The following is a 23,500-nucleotide window of genomic DNA, read 5'->3' on the forward strand; positions in this document are numbered from 1 at the left end:
TTGTATATTCCTAGTGCTAACATAGAAAACATTTTAAAATATGTATGATGATAACTTGGGCAGCTAGATGTAGCATACTTTTGTTTAAATCTAGATTTGGACACTTACCAGGTGTGTGACCCTGGGCGAGTCCTTGACTTCTGTCACCTTCAGTTTTCCTCATCTGTAAAATTATAATAATAGTTCCTATCTCACAGAGTTGATGTGAGGATTAAATGAGATGATCAGTGTAAAGCATTTAGCACTGTGCCGTGTGTGTGTGTGTGTGTGTGTGTGTGTTTATCTATATAAATAAAAGCACCCTGTAAATGTTAGCTAGTATTATTAGAAGTCACTTAAACTTTTTCTGATGTCTCCTAAGCTCTATAAGTTTCACTGCAATTTGATGAGGAGGTTATTTGGTGCCTGGCACCTCTGAGGAAAAATAAACTTGCTAGAATGATTAAGTCTTCCACCTGTTCTGTTGGCTGGCTACAAAGGCAGCTAAGCACCGAGATCTCACTCAACACAAATGCAACTCTTGCAACACCTGTTTCATTTCATAGTGTCTTGATTGCTATGGCTTAGCCCACAGTCACAGTTGGGGCTCCAGTGAAATTCATGAGGATTCCAGATGTGGGCCCCATCGGCAGCTAGCCTAGTAACACCAATGTTTATTGATAGGTTCCCAGGAGTCAGATAGCTCTCAGTCTGCCAAGAAGGACATGCTGGCTGCACTAAAATCTAGGCAGGAAGCTCTGGAGGAGACGCTCCGCCAACGGCTGGAAGAGCTGAAGAAACTGTGTCTTCGAGAAGCGGTAGGTAATGGGGATCTTGCAGCCTTGGAAAACTGTTGTGCATGAACATGTATTGAAAATCACATTCAGAGGGGAAAGGGTGGGAGAAATGGGAAGGACGTAAACAGGAATGAAAATCCTCCAGAGACACTCATCGAGCCTTTATTGAAAAAATGGCCGGAAGTTAATGAACCACACTGAAAATTGTTGCATTTGTTGAATGCTAAATCTTGACTAGTATCACATCAGAGAGTCTAGTGAATGGATGGCTTCTGCCAAGAGTTCATGACTGCCTAAATATGATATTGTTATGGTTTGTGTTGGTCTTGAAACAGGATAAATTTCAAGGTTGCCTTAAGAATTCATATTTCCTATTGAAAGGTTGGGTTGGGAGGGGTGAGAGGGGGAAATCAGTGTTTTCACTCGATGCATAAATCCCCTTAGCCTCCTAGGCCTGAGTTTTGTTCATTCTTTCTCTCTTTTCTTTCTCCTTTCTTTAATTTCTTTCTTCTTTCCTCCCTCCTCCCCTTTATTTCTTTCCTTCCTTCATTCCCTCCTTTCTTCTTTACTCCATTCCTTTCTTTCCTTTATTTCTTCCTTCCTTCCTTTTTTTCTGGAAAGAGCACCGGACTTGGATTCAGAAGACTTGAGTTGGAATCCCAGCTCTGCCACTCACTGGCTGTGTGACTTTGGACAAATCACTTAACTTCCTTGAGCCCCAGCCCCACTCATCCATAGAATGGGGATGCTAATACTTGTACTACCCATCTCACAGGGTTATTGTGAAGAAATCATTCTGTAAATCCTAAAGCGTATACATGTGAAGTGTTGTCTTCCTTCGTTCCTTCTTTCTTTTTTTCCTTCTTTCTTTCGATGAAGTTTGCCTGCTGCTATTTTGTTTAAAGCAACACAGCTGTATTTCTTCAAGCCAATTGTGCACACTCATGATTTCACAGTTCATTAGGATTCAGAGCCTGCTAAAGTCCCTTGCCAGTGCTTCTGCATGCCCACATCTGCCTCATTTTCCCCTTCCACGACTACTTCTGAGCATTTTTATAGATATCATTTTGAAGTACAAAGTATATGACACATGTGGGGAGGGGGAAAGAGAGGGTATATGTGAATGTTCTGTGTGTATGCATGTGTGTGTGGTTTTTTGTTTTTTTTTAATGTGTGTACACTCCTAAGAGATTGGGTAAAGAGTCCAGACTGGGAAAGCACAAATGGGATTTCAGCCGTGGTTGAAAGAGACATGTTTCCCTGCCCCCCAAATAATAATGGCTTACAGCAGGAAGAATGAGACAAGGGGCCATAGTCTGAGATCATATTACATTTTTCCTTTGCTTAATTATGGTCTGGATTGATTTAAACCGGAGTCTGCACAAAGCAGGACTGTATTAACACAAATCCATTTGAAATCTTCGGAAAGCACAGAGCCTGGCCTCATATGTGCTAGTGATATTGTAAATATCAGGAAGCATTTTGATCAAGTATCTACTTAAAGTATTTTTTTAAACTCACCTGTTCTCTATGTCTTTAATCAATGGACTTGAAAGCCTTCTTTTGTATTTGAAATTTTCTAACATGGCAGTGCCTCCAACCTCAGTAAAAATCAGGAACTCTTAGAATTGATTCACTCTTCACAGCATTTGATGATGATACTGTGACCTCACACTTGTATTGTATGGTATTTCAATTTATAAAATATTTCCTTCCACTTGCATTCTCTCCTAGGATATATATGTATCTATAGTTAACAGACCTTTGCACATACTATTTGCAAGGTACTTTACTTGATTCTGTGGGAGATATGAATTTTATTTTTATGTAAAAATTTTTATTTATTTTAATCATATGTAAAAGCAATTTTTAACATATATTTTTTAAAATTTTGATTTCCAAATTCTCCTCCATTATACTCATTAGGGGGATTTAAATTTCAAAGGATACATATATTTGCCATCAGAGAATTTATGCTAATAAAAGTAAGGAACTGAGGCATCAATACAGGCATCTATACGATATCTAACAATATTATACAGTAACTACATTGGAGATTCATGTCCACTAGAACTAAAAATATCATTTTGAGAATTAAATTATTTTTTCTGCATTAAGGAGATAAAAAGCACTGAAGTGTAAGGATTCAGATATATTTTAATATCAGTTAGAGGAAGGATGAAATTTAAAGCAAGGCAGAAACATGTTCATCATGACAAATTTGAAGAGAACCAGAACAGATAATAGTTTTTCTAGCAAAGGAAACTAAATCTCTCAGTGAGGTTAAATTAGTTAATAAGGGGGCAGCTGGGTAGCTCAGTGGATTGAGAACCAGGCCTAGAGACAGGAGGTCCTAGGTTCAAATGCGGCCTCAGACACTTCCCAGCTGTGTGACCCTGGGCAAGTCACTTGACCCCCATTGCCTAGCCCTTGCCACTTTTCTGCCTTGGAACCAATACACAGGATTGGCTCCAAGACAGAAGGTAAGAGTTTATTAAAAAAATCAATAAATAAATTAGTTAATAAGTGGTGATATTTAGACTTGAATCGAGGTCTCCTAACCCCCAGGCCAGATATTCTCTCACCAACAGCCTTGCTCCAAATTACTAGCTTCTTATAACTTTGACACTAAGAAACTAGATAAAGAAGAAAAAAAAATATCCTAATAGCAAAAGATGCATAGGAAGAGTACTGAAGCCATGTCCCTCCACCTCCACTCCCTTCTACCTCCCATTCTCAGCACTTGTCTAGTAAATCCATTGTTTCATTTATATCAGCAAAAGCCTCCCTTTCACCAGTGGTATTCTTTTGTTTCTCTGTAAAATGCATATTTTGTATTTCTCTCAGAATATCAGGAATTGCTATGACTTCCTGCATAAACAGTGTATCCATAAAGAGAATGAGTGAGAAAATTCAATATATTGTAACTGAGGTAGCCTGGGAAAGCTACCCATAACAGTAGCATCAAATCATTCTTTCTTCATGCTACTTTGGCTACTTATTAATTCAGATTAAATTTCTGAAGATTAGACACCTTGACTCCAAAAAGTGCTTTTAAGCCAAACAGTAGTCTCCTTTTTTAAAATTCATTATTTTCTTTTGATACCATGCATGCTTCAGAGTCATGAATTAGTGACAACTTTAATAATTTTTATTTTTCTCCTTGGATATTTCAAGTGAAACTGAAAGAAAAATATTTGTAAATTGGTATAACTCTTCAGTAGCACATAATGCCTCAAGTTATTATGCTATTTATATACAGGATATTAGGGCAATAGCAAAACAGACTATGGAATAAGCATATGATAATTCCTATGTAAAAGCTATGTTAGAGATATCAGAGATACAGGTTCCTTTCAAAAAGGGAAAGAGAGAAGGAGCAAAGTACTCTGGATCAAAACTGTTGGCTATTGTATTCTACAATCCTTACACTAAGAATTAAAAAGCTCATTTACCTGTTACCTGAAAATGGAGTAGGAGGGAAGGCCATTAGTGGGGAGGAAAGACCATTTGGAATTTTTCTGTTCAAGATTATATCTTTAGATACTTTAGACACACATACACATACACACACACACACAGAGCAAAGAAATTAAAATAAGTTTATCATTCGTTTCCATTTTATTTCTAATTTCTACTCATTTTTTCATGAGGCAGAATAGTATACTGGATAGAGAAGCAGCCTTGGAAGCAGGAAGCCTTGGGTTCAAGGTCCACCTCTAACATATTCTGTGCAACCCAGGGCAAGTCCTTTAATCTCACAGTGTTCTAGAAAACTCTCCAGGCCTAGAAGTAATAGCTCTTTATTGATAGAAAATGTTCCAATTCTCCAGTTCCCATTTCTATCCAGATGCTTACTTGTGTGCAATCTAGTTTCTTTTCAGCATAGCTGATTTCTTTAGGGCTTTAACTGTATATATCCATCCTCTTGTGTACACCAAAGATATCTTTTAATTTACTGGTTCAGAGGTACATGCAAACATTTGATATAAAAATAATTTATTATAAATGAACTTCTATGGAATCTTAACTTATAAGATTTATAAAACATGAAGCCATCACTTATATTCATGCAGCAAATATATCATGTGTTAGATAGCAGCACCCATTAACAAAGCTCCTATATCGGTTAAACTACTTTAGACATTTCATCATGATCAGGGGAGGAGAATTAAATTCTGAATGCTGTGAACCAAAGCATGAGAGAAAAAGACAAGAAATTCCTACACATGGTCTTGGAGAAGACAGGTTATGGGAGGAAAGAGTAGAAAAATCTTGATATGGGAGATATTACATAGACCTCTAAAAAGACCAGAAAACTCTTCCACTGTTACAAGGCTTATGAACCTTGTTCCCTCAATGTTTCCAATTCAGTTCATTAGGATTTTTTTTCCACTGTAGAAACAGTTGCCCTTTGATTTTATAATGAAAGTGTGGAAATTTGTTTTGGAACTCATAGTTCTGGGCACAGAATAATTGTATATACTGTAATTAAAATAAAACTGTCCCATAAGGATATCTATTATGGTTAATCACTCTTTAAGATGAGGCATTGAAGAGTATGTCTGTCTGTGCTTGTCTTAGAAGGTATATATAACTATATGTGAATAGATATGTATCTAAGCTTATAGGTATGTGAATATCTCTAATGCCTGTGTTTCTTGCCTCTACTAATGTTTTTTTCATGTATACAGGAGCTTACAGGGAAACTCCCAAGAGAATATCCCTTGGATCCAGGGGAGGAACCACCCATTGTTCGGAGAAGAATAGGTACTGCCTTCAAACTGGATGAACAGAAAATACTGCCCAAAGGAGAGGTGAGTCTTTTCCTTTTGGTACTTGGATTATCTAACATTATCTCTATTTGTTCTGAATATTCATGCTTCTTTGTATAGTTTCCATAGCCTCAATAATGATTTGTTCATTCCTTTTTATGGCCAGAATTTCTCTTCTCACCAATTATCTGCAGTTTGATTATTAGTCTTGTCTTTGGGGGTATTTGCTGCTTTAGTAAGCATTTTAATTTCTCTTCAAGTGATTTATTTAACATTATGCGTCTATAACAAGTAAATAATATAAAGAATAAACTAATAGTTTATATGATTTCTCTAAGGCAGGTCTCCCTGCCAGATCTGCTGAAGAAATAGACCCAAGAAAAAGAAAGTGAATTAAAGCCTAGTCCACAGGGATAGGATATATTTGAAAAAAGGCAGTTGAAGTTAGGAATCGGAGTCCTGAGCAACATATTTTTGTCACGCAAATGACAACAAATATATTTCTTCCCCACCCATTGATTAAGCCATTTCTAAATATAAGACACTTAGGTGATATGTTGAGGGAGCTACCAAGAAAATGAAGAAATGATTCCAGCTGTCAAAGAACTTAAAATCTAGTGTTAGGAAACGATCTCGATCAGGCTGCTTGAACTCTCAAATCCTTAACTTCCCCCATGTTCAATGAAACAATGGTAGTATTAATAATTTATGTGGTGAAGATTTTTAAAGCTTGTGCTCCTAGCCTCAGTATCAAAAACTTGACCTTAAAAGGAAATGCCCAAGGTTTCAAGATCATGCCTTAGAAATATATCCCCAAACTCATTTCTGAGTGGACTCTATCACCAGTTAGTAATGAGATATCATCATAAAAAATCACTAATCAAGGAGAGAAAGGTACACCCAGACTAAAATGTGTAAAGATATATATTGGTTAATTTGTTTTTAAATATTTAAGAAAGTATCTTCTTTAATTAAAAAAAAAAAAACTTTCTGTTGCAGTAGCAATTCTAGAAAAGGCAAGGCTAGGCTAACTGGGTTAAGTGACTTGCCCAGGGTCACATAGCTAGGAAGTGTCTGAGGCCAAATTTAAACCCAGATCCACCCAAGTCCAGGCCTGGCTCTCTGTCTATACCAACTAGCTGCCCCAGAAAGTATTTTCAAGAAATAATCAGCTTTGAGTACAATATGAAATCCATTGCTGACCTCCATTTAGATCAGTATCTTAACTCACCTGAAGGCATTTTAATATGTCTGAAGGTTTTAAAATAGGAAAGAAGTAGGACTGTGTTTAAGGGAATTTTTAGAAAACATACTTTATAAAGATAGTTGAAAGGATTAACTGGGAATCTTTAATTGGACGAATAGTTTTTAAAATTATTTTATTTTTAATTTTAAAATATTTTTTCCATGTTTACATGATTCATGTTGTGTCTCACCCCCCTTCCATCTTACCGTCCCAGAGCTGGCAAGCAATTGCACTGGGTTATACATGTGTTATCACTTGATACCTATTTCCATATTATTCATTTTCGTAATAGAGTAATCTTTTAAAACCAAAAACCCAAATCATATACCCATATAAACAAGTGATTAATCTATGCTTTTCTTCTGCATTTCTACTCCCACAGTTCTTTCTCTGGATGTGGATAACATTCTTTCTCATAAATCCCTCAGGGCTGTCCTAGATCATTGCATTGTTATTAGTAGCAAAGTTGATAACATTTGATCATTCTACAATTTCACTTTCTATGTGCAATGTTCTCCTTGTTCTGCTAATTTCTCTTGACATCAGTTCATGGAGGTCATTCCATTTCATATAGAAATCCTCCAGTTCATCATTCCTTATAGCACAATAGTATTCCATCACCATCAGATACCACAGTTTGTTCAGCCATTCCCCAATTGAAGGACATTCTCTCATTTTCCAATTTTTTGCTCTCACAAAGAACACAGCTATGAATATTTTTGTACAACCCTTTTTTATTATCTCTTTGGGGTACAAACCTAGTAGTGGTATAGCTGGCTCAAAGGGCACGCAGAGAAAAAATTTTGAGGGGAGAGGTCAGAGGGGCAGAGATTTGATTGATGCTTTCAAATATTTGAAGGACTGTCACTAGGGAAAATGGATTAAACTTGTTTTATTTTGTCCCAGAGGTAAGAACTTGGTTGAAATGAATAGAAGTTGCAGAGAAATTTTGGAGGAAGAGGGAAGTGCACCTAATCAGAGCTGTCTTAAAATGGAATTGTCTGCTTCATAAGGTTGTGAATTCTCTATCAAAGAACATCTTTAAGCAGATGACTGGTCTGGCTACTCTTCAGTATGCTATAGAAGGAATTCCTGATCAATTAAAAGTTAAATTGGATGGCTTTTGAGTAACCCCCCAACCCTAAGACTCTGTGGCTTCTAAATACTAGGGTTTATATTGGAGTTACATGAAAAGCTGTGGTTTGGAGTCAGCTAAGGAATATCGCTCCCCTTGAATTTTAAAGGAAGAAGGGATGCTAGACAAAGGTTAAACCTTCATTTTAGTTCAGCATATATAGACTCTACTTATACATGACTTTGTTGATCAAGCAAACAAAAGTTCTTGAAAAGGGAGACATTCCTTAATAAGCCCTCTTTCTTCCCCTCTCATTCTGACAGCATCCTGTCCCCATACTGTTTCCTCATTTGTTAGCAAAGATGGTTTCTTCTTTTTTCTTCTGGACCCGTGATTTCATTGGTAAAGGGAGCTTCTGGTAAGGAAATAACCTCTCTCCCAAAGTAGTTAAGCCTTTGTTCTACAACTTTAAGACAGTTGCCTGGGACACTGAGAGGTTACCCAATTTAAACCCAAGTCTTCTAGACTCTGAGGCCAGCTCTCTGTCCACTTTTACATGCTGCCTCTCCTTAAAAAGTGTTTGTTGTTTTTTTTAAAGCTGACTGGCATTCCTCAAAGGTCTTATCCTCTAGCACAGGAAGAATTTCCTTCCCCATCTCCCTCCCACTACCTTTCTAGTCTGGCTTCTTCAGATTTCTAAGTCAAATGTAGTTTTTTTCCCATTCCTTCCTACAGGCTGTCAACTGTACATCCAGGGAGTTTGTCTTGTGTGTTTCTTACTTTAATAGGGAGTGTTCAATCTTGTGTTTTTCTTACTTTAATAGGGAGTGTTTGTTCTGGGCACTCTCTCCCACAAATCCCTGGGTCAGTGTCCTGAACCATGGATATCATAACAGCCCGAAGCAGCTGTAAGGTGGAGTCAGAGCTCACAGAACACCCATTGTCTCTGGTGACTTATTTGTTTCAAGACATCAGAGTGTGTCAGTTTTCATTTTCTTCTCCCCTGGATGGAACAAATCTGGCTAACTGCTGAATAAATTGGAGAGGGCTTTAACAATTGGTCATCTCCTAAGAAGTTTAATTTCCTCTCCTGCTTTCCCACTACTTCCATTTCCCCTCCCCCTTCAGCTTAATACAGTTTAAAGTAAATAAAATCAAGCCAATGCCTTGTCCTTGATGGAGACTACAGGCATCTGGCCAGGTGAATTGTACTGGGAAGCAAATGTATTGGATTCAGCTGTTGGATAAGAAGGTCTGCTCATTGCAGCAAACACAAAGGTTCACTCAATGAATGTTCTCTGTCTTCCTTTCAATTCATTCTCTTCTTGGAAGTAGCTTCCCTCTGTCTCTTTGTTGGTTCTTTCACTCCTCTGTTCATTTTGTGTCATTATTTTAAGATTGGTTGGAGAGGATTCTCATGGTGGTTCGAGCTTCTTTGCTTGGCTCTGAACAGAATTCTCAATGAAGCCTTGAGCAGAACAGGGTCTCCTCCAAGTGGATTGACACTGAGTTTGGGAATTTTCCTTGGAAGGGAGGCAATAGACAAGATGGACAAAGGGATTCTGTTTCCCCATGTGAACACACTCACATTTGTGAAGTTCCTATATAGCAATTTAAAGGTTGCATATGGGATTTTGCCCCCATTATTTCCTCTAGAGGATTCTACATACACTTGCCCAAAAGAAAATAAACAATGCATGAGGTATGGGGCAGAGATTTCCAAAAGAGTTTACGGATTGTCACCAGACAATTTCTGTGCATGTGTCTCTAATCTGTCCTCCCAATATGCATATATGTTTTTGGCATTAGAAATTAAGAAGTGTTGCAAGTCCCTAATCCACTTACTTCTCCTGACCAAAAGTAGAAAGTTGGGTGGCTTCATCCATGCATAACAAAAGGCAGACCACAAGGGTAGCCAAATAAGAGATTCAGGGGATAAAGTTTGTCTGATTAGAGGGTTGAGACAGGGAAAACAAGAACCTGAGAAGAAAAATTTCTCAAGGACATATGAGAGAAGGACTCTGTAAAGTGAGGGACAGAAACTGGGTGTGACAAGCAAGGGGAAGAGAAAACTTTGAAATGGCAGACAGGGGAGGCATGTGTACTGTGAATAATGTCTGGGCAACCCCTTTTGGTAAGCATCTAATGAAAGGGACAAGACACCTTCTATATGAGGTGGATGCTTAGTTGGCAAAGCTACAGAATTTAAATTGTGAATGCTAGCAGCACTCAAAAGCAATACTGTAGGGAGTTCAAATTCCCCCCTCAGATGTCTAATAGTTGTATGATCCTGGGCAAGTCATTTAACCCTGTTTGCCTCTGTTTCCTTATCTGTAAAATGAGCTGGGAAAGCAAATGGCAAACCACTGCAGTATCTCTGCTTAGAAAACCTCAAATGGAGTCACAAGGAAGCAGAGACAACTGAACAACAACAACAAAAATGCCACAAATAGAAAGGAAATCACCAACTGAATGCAGTTTGTACCCAGGCTTTGTAGTTATAGACCTAGAAAGAGGCTTTAAAATGGAAACCGAGCAATTGTGGCAAGGGGAGTTTTTTCATCTTCTTTAATTTGCCACCTGAAAAGAGCAAGGAAAAAGGGAATTAGAAAACCAAGTGGACATGCCCAGGACATTCAGTTGCAACAGATTTAGGAATAGTGCCCACTTTATTGAAGTTGTCATGCCAGCCACCATTGATGTTAAATGTTTTATTCCTTGTTGCCTAGTAATGATATAGTGGAAAGAGCATTGACTCTGGAGTCAGAAGTCTTGGTTTCAAATTCTACCTTGAATTTGATCTTGATTGGGTCATTTAACTTTCATGAGACTCAGTTTCCTCATCTGTAAAATGAGGGTTTAAATTAGACAGTGTCTTAAGTACCTAGGATCTGTGATCCTAGGATGGCAAATAAGATGAACCAACAGGGTTGTTTGAGTGCTTTTCCTACTTTGGCATCCCAAAGCACTCATGTTTAGTCATGTGAATAATGAGCCCGTGTTTTCCCTTGCCACAGGAAGCTGAATTGGAGCGCCTGGAGCGGGAGTTTGCCATTCAGTCCCAGATTACAGAAGCCGCCCGCCGCCTGGCCAGTGACCCCAATGTCAGCAAGAAGCTGAAGAAACAAAGGAAAACCTCTTACCTTAATGCACTGAAAAAGCTGCAAGAAATTGAAAATGCAATCAATGACAACCGCATCAAGTCTGGGAAGAAACCCACTCAGAGGGCTTCACTGATAATAGATGGTCAGTCCCCAGCCTCCCTTCCTTGCCTGAGTGTCTGTCAGCTTGAACCACCTAGGAAACATGGTCAGCTGGAACCCCAGAAAACTAGGAACTCAAGGTCTTTGGGGAGTTCTAAGCCCTCATCCCTGCATGGCCACAGGCATGTCAATTAACCACTAGGTGCTTTCATTTATCCCTTAATAAAATGGAGTTATTAATGCCTACAACCAGATCAGAGTGGCAGAGTACTCTCAGATCCACAGATGAAAGAAACTATATAAATCAAATTATTATTTCTACTAACTACTAATCTGGGAGAAATTATGGTGAAGAAGGCCAACCTGTTTCCTATTCTATGATGTGAATTTTTTCTCTGCCTCAGTATCCACAAGGCAGAGGTAAGTAATGTAACAAACCAAGTTCAAGTGTGAAGATAAAACATGGAGACTCTCAGGGGCATCTTTCATGCCCTTTGGTCTCTTGTCCCACTTCTGAAAAGAGCCTTTGTTAGGCCCAGGCACTCAAAGAGGATAGATCAACAGGTAACCATGACACCAGGGTCTTTGCCTTCTTCACTGCCTTGTAGCTGTGCCTACCTTGCCAATACCAGCTTTTGCCCCTAAAGGTGTAGTACCACTCCAGCTCTCCAACAGCCTGATCTCCTTGCCATCCTTCAGTACCCCCACAAGCCCTGCTACTCAAAGCTTTGGTGGCTAGAACTTTGGGCACCACCCTGTCAATACCACTGGCCTGCCCACAGCCTTGAGTGACTTACTGGTGGGATCCAAAGCCCATGGATATTTATTTAGCAAAAAACAAAAACAAAAAACCACAACAAGATCCCTAAGTAAAGCAAAAAGTCCTTCCTACTGTTATTATCCTTTTTTAACAAGTCAGAGAATTCTTCCAGAGACAGTGTCAAGGGTTCTTTCATGGTTTATACATTTCTAAAATATCACCTCTCTAGAAGCTTAGAAACAAGCTTCTTTCCTTAGTTTGCCCTTTTGGTCTTGGCTGGATTCTGGTTCTCCTTCCTTGATTCCCTTCCCCACAACTCTCTTTAAAGGAGCCACAACTAACTTGGTAGAGTAAATGAAAACAAATAAACTCTTCTTTCCTTATTTAATTCTTTTATTTACATAACTCTTTATGCCCCATTGAAAACATTTATGGCTCATGTTCCCAGTTCTGAGATGGAACATCCATCAGGGCCAACAAACCAGAATGAGAAATTCAGGGATAGAATGGAATGTCTCTGGTGATTTGCCACAGGAGAAGCTCCAGCTTTATGGAGCCTTCCCAGGAATGGCTAATCTGACATAACTACAATGCAAGTACTGCTTTAAAAGAATCCTTCTGCATGAGTCTTTTCATTCCTCCCTCCAGTCAGGCAAAAATGTGGGCCTAACTTTCTTGAGAATGTGTTATTTCAATTTTGCTGCCTCACTGAAGTCATGTTTATGTGAGACAGAGAGAGAGGTATTAGGGGCCTTCTTTGGGCGCCATTTTCATGATTTCACTGGGAATCAAGAGACCTGGGACCATTTCCTAATTTGGCCAGCAACTATCAGAACAACTTGGAGCAAGCCTTCTCTCCGCTTAACCTCAGTTTCCCCAGCTGTAAAAGTGGAGGGGACAAATCTGGCCTCAGACACTTCCAACCTGAGTGACCCTTGGCAAGTCACTTAACCCCAAGGCTTCTACCTTGGAACTATTACACAGTACAAGATGGAAGATAAGGGTTTTAAAAAATACTTAACCCCAGTTGCTGAGCCCTTATTGCTCTTCTGCCTTTTAACCAATACATAGTATTAATGGTAAGATGGAAGGCAAGGATTTTTTTAAAAAGTGGGAGGGAGATCATCTTTCCTATCTGCCCTTCAAGCACATTTGCTGGGTTCATTGAACAGTTTGCCAAATAAGCTTCTAGGAAAAGGATGCTACATTTATTCTGCTTCTATGTGCTCTGAAAAAGATTCAAACAATTGATTAAGAAGCTACTTACTGGACAATAAGGAAAAGTGAAAATGGCCAAGCTTTTTATCTAAATAGTAAATGTAAAAAAAATATTGTCTGTTGTCTCAGTTCAGTCTGCACCATGGCCTTATGCTATGATAGCAATGGAGTCCAGTCAAGGGAGGGAGGGACAGTTTTTATACCTGATATTAAACCATTCCAAATCCCAGATTTTTTCCTCTTTGGCATAATGATACTTTGCTTTGCCACTTAATTCAATAGGATTAGAGAGATTTGCCACTAACTGGTAATGGAGATTAGAGATAATTCAAAAGATTATAAATATATATATATATGTACATATACATATATATATATATACACATACATATTTATGTATATGTATATAAAGCAGCATTATCATTACTTGTAATATTCCATGGTGCTTGGGTATTGCTGCTGATTGGGTAGAAAGAGGGGAAGAGAGCAGTGTGAAATGGGAACAACATACTTTCTTATGGGCAAATCTTGACATGGGAAGTGTTTCTTTGATCCATAACAAAAAATAATATGCTCTAACTGGGGGATGTTCTGTTTTGTTTCTTTCCAGATGGAAATATTGCCAGTGAAGACAGCTCCCTCTCTGATGCTCTTGTTCTTGAGGATGGTGGGTAGTTAATTTCCAGCTTGCATATTTGGGACATGGATCAGGCTTGGCATTTTATTTATATTATTTTTGGGCACAGGGGCTTTCCAAATCTATCATTCCATTATCCTAGTTTATAGAAACAAATAGCAATAACTGATTTTTTTTTTTACTTTTCTACTTTTAAAATGTTTTTTTTAGTTTCATGTTGAAACAATTTTTTTACTATTGTTTTCAGACATTTTGGGATTCAGATTTTCTCCCTCTCTCCTTCCTTCCCCAAGGTGGTAAATAATATGTTATATTCATATTTTCATGCAATATATATTTCCATATTGAAATAGCAATAACTAAGAATTAATCATTTACATTTATGAGGGGTAGTGGAGTTGAGTGGAGAGCCAGCCCTTAGAGGTTAAAAGATCTGAGTTCAAGTCCTGTCTTTGACCACACCAACCAGGGGACTTTGCTAAACCACTGAGTTTCTCACTGCCCTACACAACTCTCTAAGACCAGAAATTATAGTTGAATTGTCACTCAGTGTGTAAAAGGGGAGTTTCCACACTAGAATCTCATGCCAACAAAATTATTGTTTAGTCTGTAACAAGAAAGCATACTTTACCACAAATGGTTTTTCTCCCAATGCCTTTGTGAGGTGCAGCAGTTAAAGGAGAGAAGAAAGAGGATTATATAGGAGTAAATTTAAAGTTTATTCTGGAGTTCACAGGTATAAGACGGTAGGAAGTATTTTATTGAAAGAAGATCTGAATACGTCAATGGACCAAAAGTTAGCAGTGTAAGATTAAAAATTAATATCCAATACTCCAGGTATTATATTTTATAAGATTTATTAATAACTTGAAGTAGAGGAAAGTGATAGACTGAGTAAAGAGCAGCTACCTGGACTGTGAAAGCAGGAGAAGAGAGTGAGGGAGGAGTTTCAGAAACTTTTATCTACAAAACATAAGGACACAAAGTCAGGACGAAAGTAGGATTCTGGGAAATGAAGTCCAGGGGTACAAAATTCTAATTACACAGTAGTATAATGGAGCAACCAAAAAGGGAATGTGATCACAGGCTGCATTGAGAGGCATGGCTTCTAGAAATGAACAGATGATATTCCTCCTATACTCTATCCTGGTTAGACTTCTCCTAGAGTACTAGGTTTGGTCCTGGATTCCACAGGTTAGAAAGGAGGTCACTAAGCTGGACAGATTTTTGGAGGAGGATAACCAGGATGTTGAGTCTATTATCTAAGGCTCATTTGAAGGAATTGGAGACAAGAAGACTCAGGGTAATGTGGGGAATTTCTGTGTTCATGTATGACAAGGGTTATCATGTTGAAATGAGTTGTGGAGTCTTTCTTGGCTTTAAAGAGCAAAACCAGGAGCAATTTGTGGAATTGCAAAAAAAAAGCAGTGTGCTTATTGTCAGGGAAACTTTTCTAACAAGTAAAGGTATCCCTAGATGGGCTGAACTCCTTTAGGACATAATTGATTTCCAGTCTTTGGAATTCTTTAAGCAAAGCAGGGTCACCATTTGTCAGTAGGCCAGAATGGAAATTCTTTTCTGGTACTAGCTGGTTTGAGTAGTCTTCTAACACTAAAAAATAATTCTGTGAGGGTAAAAATCTTAAAAATTAGGACCAACTAAAAGAAATATCTACTGGTTTCACAGTCCCTCCATTGAACCAAGCAGAGTGTGTTGTGTAAGGTAGATGATAAGTGACAGGGTTTCACTTTTTTCTTTCCATAACAAAGTGCCCTTTTTGAACTGGAGAGAGTGTCTCAGTTTTGCCTGAAGTTTCCTTTGGAATGCCTTTTATTTTCTGGAGATATGGTAGGGGAACCTTTTCTCTTAGAGTGCCTCTATCTGGAACTGAGGGAGGAAAAGTCCTTCTAGGCTCTGGGTTTTGCCTTCAAAATTATTTTGAAATTTCCCATTGGATTCTGGAAAAGAAATAGTTTAATAAAGTTTTTAAGAATTCCTAGAAAATATCTTTGAAAGTAGCATGTTTAAATATATGCTCTTTAAAAAAAAAAAAAAGCAAGCTATACATGCTTTGACTTCACATATAGCCCTCTTTTTTCTGTTTGACTTTGTATTTGACAGTGTTTGCCCATTTTGATGATCCTTCAGTTTTGGAAATTTTTAAAATGTGAAGCTAAGAAATGCATGGAATTTTAAAAAATGGAAATTCCTAGAAAATGGAATTTAATTCTATTAACAGAAGGAAAAAGGATTACCATCATGGAATCCTTTTGAGAAGATTCTTGTGGGTCTTAATTCAAACTTTGGATGCTAAGTCAGTGATTACATAAAAACATAATAAGAAGCAATTGATTTTTTCCCCTCTTTTGGGAAAACCTCAGGCTGGCAATGATAAGTGCCTGCTGAGATGGGAAAACCTAAAAAGGTTACATAAGAAGTAGTAGTAACAATAATTACAGTAATAATAATTGCTACTGATGTGGGCAATGCCTGGCAGGTTATTTAACTGGTCTTCTTGATCTTGTTATTAGAAAACCAAATTATATTATTTTATTACCTATTTTACTATATGGGTGGTGAGGAAAGTATGGGGGGAGAACTGGCAGGATTATGGTCACAGCATTGGCTTGAATGTCTGAAATCCTAATTAATGCCAACTGGATGGATAACTCATATGTCCCCTGCAGGCTTCAGTTTCTCTAGCTATGCAAAAAATAAAGTAGAATTGTTTTCTTGCACTGCTATCAGAACACAGGATTCATATTTGTATTCTAACTTAAATTTAGGATTATAGGATTATAGATTTTCTGCTTTAAGGGACCTCAGAAGCCATCTAATCCTATAACTTCATTTTATAAGTGAGGAAACTGAGGCTGAGCAAAGTTTAAGGGACTTAGCGAATGTTACACAGAGAATAAGTGTGAGGAGAGGGATTTGAATTTAGGGCATTTGATGTGTGTTGCTGCCAACATTTTCTTGCTTTTGCTGACATTTACTTTATTAATGACAGTGTCTCAAAGGCAGTGGCCTAACATTTTAAACTAATACTTGCCACAGCAATCTCTGTGTGGTATAATCTCTTTTCAAAAAATTGCCACTTCCCTCCATTATGATACTTTTTAGAAGAATTGATCTCAGTCTTGTTTTAGGATCTCCAAGCCAGTACCAAAAATGATTTCCTCCGGTACACTACATTTCTCCAGTATATAGTAGACCTCCAGGTCCACAGAGCAAATAGAACATTCCAGAATTATATTTTTCATTCTGTATTGTTGGTTCTCATATGTCTAGGAGCTTACCACTCCTAGCCATTGTTACAGATTTTTCCCTTTTCTCCTAGGTAGTCCCCTACCCTTCTTCAACCATTATAGCAATCCTTTTCTTCGCCCAAAAGCTAAGGAGAAAACTGAGACCATCATATCCTACCTCCTTCATCCCAGTATAGAATTCTCTTTATGCCTATTTTTTTATTCTTCACTATAGTTTCTGAAGAGATCATGTCTCTGCTTTCTTTCAGAAACTGACTCTTCTACTTTCATTCTGTATTTCAGCCCTTGTCTTCTAATGAACTTTGCTGCCTCCTTCCAATCTGTTGTTTTTCCTTCTCCCCTGGCTTTTCTTATGCCTTCAAACAGGTATAAGTTTTAATTATCTTGAAAAAATCTTCACCCAAGCCGTTTAATGACTATTCTTTTTCCTGTCTTCTTTTCAGAGCCAGATTCCTTCTGTTTCTTTCTTCATCCTCCATGGCTTCTCTGGAGTCTAACTTTCACTCTAGCCATTCCATTGAAACTACCCTAAGGTTACTCTTCATCAATACCTTATTTCTAGCCAACTATAGTATATCTCAACAGGGACGCCCCACCATCACTGCAAATTCACCACATCTAAAAGAAATTTCATTATCTCTCTGCTCCTTTTTTGAATAGTCAGCATTTTGGTCAATGACACTATTATTTTTCCTGTTCTGCAAAATTGGTACCAAGAAGTAATCTTTGTCTCTTCTCTCTCCTTCATTCCTCAAATCCAGTTTGTCACCTAAAGTGTTCTTAATTCTTTCTTCATGGTATCCATGTCATTTTTTCTTCCTCCACTCTCAATGCCACCTTCATTCCTTAAGATTTTTTCAAAAGTTTGTTTCCTCTCTGACTTCCCTGCAAAGTCCTTCCATTTCATAATATATCATGCCTGATAAATATTTCTTAAACACTTTAATTCTGTAACTTCCCAGATGAAGGGAAGCTACACAAATCCTCACACTGTCATAGAAGACCCTTCATCAAATGACTCCAATTAACATCACTACTCATCTATATTCTAAAGACTCTCAAAACCTATGTAGGCTTTGGCGTAGAATTTAGATAGACAGCAGGGGGATCTCTTAGATAGAGAGAATAGTTTAGAATAGCCCGGCCATTTTCGACTTTGTTGAAAAATCAGTTGGGTCCCTTAAAATAGACATCTTAGCAATAGGGACTCACCTACAACCCACTCACCCAATTATCTTTCCTAATAATTCCTGAATAATCCTCATTGTTATAAATCACAGTCAGATTGGATCTATACTGGCCTAGGACAGAGAGTGTCATCATCTTTGCTTTTAGTCCTTGAAGAGACAACCCTGTTAGGCTGGGTTACATTCCAACAGGATCTCTCTTCACGTAACACTCCCCATCCAATCTTTTCTCACATTCTCCTCATCATAGACCAGTTATTCTAAGCAAGATTAAATGAGATCAGGGAGTCATATGGAGTTTTATCATGCATTTAACTCATGAAAATTCGACTCTAGGTGCTCATCATTACCCCATCCCCAAAAGAAGAGAAAAACAGAATAAGTAGTATGGATGGTTCTTACTACCATTCCACTCACTAAATGTTTGCTCCAATGCTGAGTATGGGAATCTGCTATTCCCTCATTTGCTATTGGTTCCCACATGCCTTTCAGAGAAAGTAACTCTCCTTTTCGTCACACCTGCATACAGAATTCTTCTTAGGCTAATAAGAGAGGGGCACTTTTTTTGCCCCATATACCATTCCTGATCAGCTAGTTTGGGGTCCTTTCTTGCCTCAGAATGAAATAGGAAGAAGAAATAGTTATGAGCTGGGGTAATCATTCTGTTAATATAAATAGAATCAAGTTCGAAGCCCTTCTTCATCAGCTGTCCTCCTATCTAAGTCCTTATTTTTGTTTTCTTCTGTGTCAGAATCCTTGTTCCCATGTCTCACATGACCAATAGTTTTACTGATTATTATGAAAAATTAAATATATGGGGTTTTTCCTATAGCCATCATCTCAGATTTATCCATCTGCTCTCTCATAAACTGCCTTTTTAGAAAAGTTCTGGCACCTTTCTAGCTACAGCTGCTTAAAGACGCTGTACTAGAAAATTTCAGGAATTTGAGGATAATTTGGACTCTGGGATTTGTATAATGAGCTGACATTAGACCCTCTCCCCAGTGTAAGAGACAACTCTGCTGTGAAGTACTTTCTGAGCTTTTAGGTGCTAGATAAATGTCAGCTGTTTTTATTATTACTCTCCTTTACCCACTCACCATTCATCTCTTCCTCCACACCTTTTCTCTTGCTATTCTCCTTGCCAGTCCAAATTCTCTATTTCCTCCAAAGCCCAGTTTAAAATCCAATTTTTCTGTGCCTCTGCAATAAATAATTTCTTGGCTAAGTGGATACAGTTTGTTGGACGGACTGAGTTCTTTTCATCTGAAATTTCAGCAGCACACATATGATTTTTTTTAAACCCTTAACTTCTGTGTATTGGCTCCTAGGTGGAAGAGTGGTAAGGGTGGGCAATGGGGGTCAAGTGACTTGCCCAGGGTTACACAGCTGGGAAGTGTCTGAGGTCGGATTTGAACCTAGGACCTCCCGTCTCTAGGCCTGACTCTCCCACTGAGCTACCCAGCTGCCCCCTACATATCATTTTGTTAGATTAAAAACCTAATATTGAGTGCATAAAAGTTGTTTATTTCAGATGTGTTGCCTATCTGCTTGTGAAATGATGTGAGATTAAAATAGGGATAGAGACTGTCAATTCATTGGTATGCAGTGATTCCCAAAGTGGGCGCTACCGCCCCCTGGTGGGTGCTGCAGCGATCCAGGGAGGCAGTGATGGCCACAGGTTCATTTATCTTTTCTATTAATTGCTATTAAAATTGAAAAAATTAATTTCCATGGGGCTAAGTAATATTTTTTCTGGAAAGGGGGCGGTAGGCCAAGAAAGTTTGGGAACCACTGGTATAGAATTTCTGGTATTTTACCACTGAAGGATGGCAAGCTTCCTCTCTGCAATTCAGTCTTAGAAAGTGGACTAACACACTAAGAAGTTAAGTGACCTACCGAGGGTGACTGTGACAAAATAGGACTTGAATGTCTTTGTGGTCAGCACTATATCCACTATGATACACTCATTAACTCACTTATTACAATGCCAAAAAAATGCATTTTTTTTGACTCTGGATTTAAGCAGATTATATTATAAATAGATCTTGAAATTCCTGGATGACTCCACAGTAGCTAGCGACTATTGAGAGCAGAGCAGACACTGAGTAATTCTTCTTGAATGATTATTTATAATATGACAATGTCTGTGTTTTGTCTTAAGCATAAAATGATTCATTTATAGTGTTTAATATTAGCCAGACTTCACTTATTTACAAGACTTTGAGCTGGGAGATGCCCTAGCATTTCAGTAGGAGGAGGAGGAGGAGGAATGAACGGATGATGAGGCAGAAGATGGGAATGACAAAGTTCAAGAACCTAGTACCAGACTGTTGAGCTGCAAGGAAGTATACTGATGTTTTCATGAGATGACCATTGCTACTTATGTCTGTCTCTTTCTACAGAAGATTCTCAGGTTACCAGCACAATTTCCCCTTTACAGTCCCCTCACAAAGGGCTCCCCCCTCGACCACCATCGCACAACCGACCCCCCCCTCCCCAATCCCTGGAGGGACTAAGGCAGATGCACTATCACCGGAATGACTATGACAAGTCACCCATCAAGCCCAAAATGTGGAGTGAGTCTTCTTTGGATGAACCTTATGAGAAGGTGAAGAAGCGCTCCTCCCACAGCCATTCCAGGTGAGCCATGAGGATGAAGATGCAATGAACAAATTTGAATGTTTACTCATTGGTTTATTCCTTTATTTTTAGTTGGATAAAAGGCAGGTGTAAAATAGGAAGTCTTGGAGTTTGGTGAAGCTTGGGTTTCAATCCTACCATGAAGCTGCTTGAACATGAACAAATAATTTAACTTTTCTGAGCCTCAGTTTTCTTCTCTGTAAAATGGAGAAAATAACCTACCTCACAAGGTCGTTTTTAGGTTGAAGTGAATCAAGGAGTATAATGTGACATTTCATCTTAAATCACTGTATAAATGTCATATGTTGACTTGTAAAGGCACCATAGTGTAGTAGAAAGTATATTGGGTGGGATCAGCTGGGCGGCTCAGTGGATCGAAAGCCAGGCCTAGAGACAGGAGGTCCTGGGTTCAAATCTGGTCTCAGACACTTCTGACCCTGGGCAAGTCACTTAACCCCCATTGCCTAGCCTGTACCACTCTTCTGACTTGGAACCAAAACACAGTAGTGATTCTAAGATGGAAGGTAAGAGTTTTACAAAAACAGTACATTGGACATGAAAGTCATGAGCCATGGCTTCTAGTCCCAACCCAGCCAGTAAATCATGACATTTGCAAGTCATTTAGCCTCTCCCAGCCTCCCTTCCTTGTTCTATAAAATAAAGGGATTGGCCTAGATGATCTTGAAGGTCCCTTCCAACTCAAGCCTCATGAGTGTGGGTTCATTATCCTGGAGACATGAGGAGAGAGTACACAAATTATAAACTAAAACTAGAACAATTTCCTTCTTCCTGTGTTGGCTGATGCCACCTTTCAAAGCCCTGGCTAATAGCCCCCTCTGCTGTGGAAGGGTTGCTTTGCAATATGGCAGAAGGTCTGACCCAATCCAGCTGATTGAGTAAAGGTGTTCGAGTATTGCACACAAAGGCATATTGTTGTTCATAACCTGGTTGGTGGAAGATGGCTTTAGACTCGAGTGCTGAATTTCATGGAATGAATTAGGAAATCTTAAGCAGCAGTTTTCTAGAATGACATGACCACAGTCCACCCACATGAGTCCCGAGTTTATTCAGAACACCAAACCACCGTGCAACAGAACAGCCATGCCCAACAGCTGTAATCTCAGCTGCAAATTACTAGTTCACTATTTGGATGACTTTTTTTTTTTTGAGGTTTCTTTTTTTTAAAGGCAAAATGATTTTTTCTTCATAGTTTTCCACATCCCCCCACCCCTTTTTAAACCCTTTTCTTCTGTCTTAGAATCAATATTAAATATCACTTCCAAGGCAGAAGAGTATTACGGCCTAGACAATTGGGTATTAAATGACTGGCTGAGGGTCACACAATTAGGAAGTGTTTCAGACCAGATTTGAACCCAGGTCTTCCTTCCCATGGATAGGTCTGGCTCTCTTCTACCCACTGAGCCACCTAGCTGCCCCATCCCTATCACTTTTAAACACATCCTTTGGGAAGTAAAAACTGAGTTATAGGAATGGGACTGGACAGAAAAAAAAAATCCAAGCTAGTAAACATGGAAACCGAAAGCAAAAACAAAAACTAGAGATTTAGAAAGCCAGGCTTCCTCTCAGGTCTTCAGCTCGTCTTTCAGCGCCCAGGACTTTCATCTACCTAATCCTAACTATTCCAAGAGCATCAGGTTAGCTTTCAGACCCTTTGGAAGGGCGTCATTGTAGCTGGTGATGACAGGTGTGACTTCCTTTGGTTTGCAGTAGCCACAAGAGGTTTCCCAGCACAGGTAGCTGTGCAGAAGCTGGAGGAAGCAATTCCCTACAAAATAGTCCCATCCGAGGCCTCCCTCACTGGAACTCCCAGTCTAGTATGCCATCTACACCAGATCTACGGGTCCGGAGCCCTCACTATGTCCATTCCACTAGGTAAGTCTTCTGAAACACATTGATTCTTTAGTAGCTTTCTTTGTGGTTTAAAAAAAAAAATGTTTGGTTTTTATAAGCCTTGATTATCTCTCCTTCCCACTACCCTGCCCTCCACTACATCAACAATAAATTTTTTAAAAGCATCATAACAAATACACATAGTCCATAAAAAGAAATTCCCATGTTGGCCATGTCCAAACATTTATCCCAGTCTGCATTTTAAACCCATCAACTTGTGGTTTGGTCTAGTGCTCATCAGAGTTCTAAACTCCTTCAAAGTTGTTTTTCTTTATGATATTGTTGTCATTGTATAAATTACTTTCATACTGTTACTTCACTCTACATCAGTTCATCGTCTTTCCATTTTCCTCTGGAAATGTCCATGTTATCATTTCTTATGGTGAAATAACATTCTGCTACCTTCATATACCATGATATTTTTGGCCATTCTCTAGTAGGCAGGCAAACCTTAGTTTCCAGATTGGAGTTACTATGAAAAGAGATGCTGTAAATATTTTTTGTAATGTACATATGGGTCCTTTTCCTCTTTCCTGATCTCTTTGGGGTATAGGACTAATAATATTTCTGGGTAAGGACAATTTAATGACTTTTTGGAATTGACTCTATCAATTCACAGCCCTACAACAATATAGTAGTTTTACCTTAGCCTCTTAATATTTATCATTTTCCTCTTTTGCCATCTTTGCCAATATGACCAATGTGAGGTAGAAACTAGGAGCTGTTTTAATTTGTGTTTCTTTTTTTAGAGATTGGAGCATTTTTACATTTTTTTTTTACCCCTTACCTTCTGTCTTAGA

At 38.5% G+C, this 23,500-nt stretch overlaps 1 protein-coding gene across 2 annotated transcripts in view; it reads left to right on the plus strand.

Annotated features, from left to right (window-relative positions):
* FRMD4A (FERM domain containing 4A) overlaps positions 1-23,500 on the plus strand; it is a 365,617-nt gene that overhangs the window by 330,425 nt on the left and 11,692 nt on the right. For both annotated transcript variants that reach the window (XM_044677278.1, XM_044677277.1), the window contains exons 15-20: positions 664-797; positions 5,471-5,593; positions 10,890-11,118; positions 13,664-13,720; positions 20,552-20,789; positions 22,518-22,682. In XM_044677278.1, the coding sequence (XP_044533213.1) occupies positions 664-797; positions 5,471-5,593; positions 10,890-11,118; positions 13,664-13,720; positions 20,552-20,789; positions 22,518-22,682 (946 nt within the window). The remainder of the gene's footprint in view (positions 1-663; positions 798-5,470; positions 5,594-10,889; positions 11,119-13,663; positions 13,721-20,551; positions 20,790-22,517; positions 22,683-23,500) is intronic.

Source organism: Gracilinanus agilis, chromosome 5 (genome assembly GCF_016433145.1).
Source record: "Gracilinanus agilis isolate LMUSP501 chromosome 5, AgileGrace, whole genome shotgun sequence".
NCBI classification, from domain to species: domain Eukaryota; kingdom Metazoa; phylum Chordata; class Mammalia; order Didelphimorphia; family Didelphidae; genus Gracilinanus; species Gracilinanus agilis.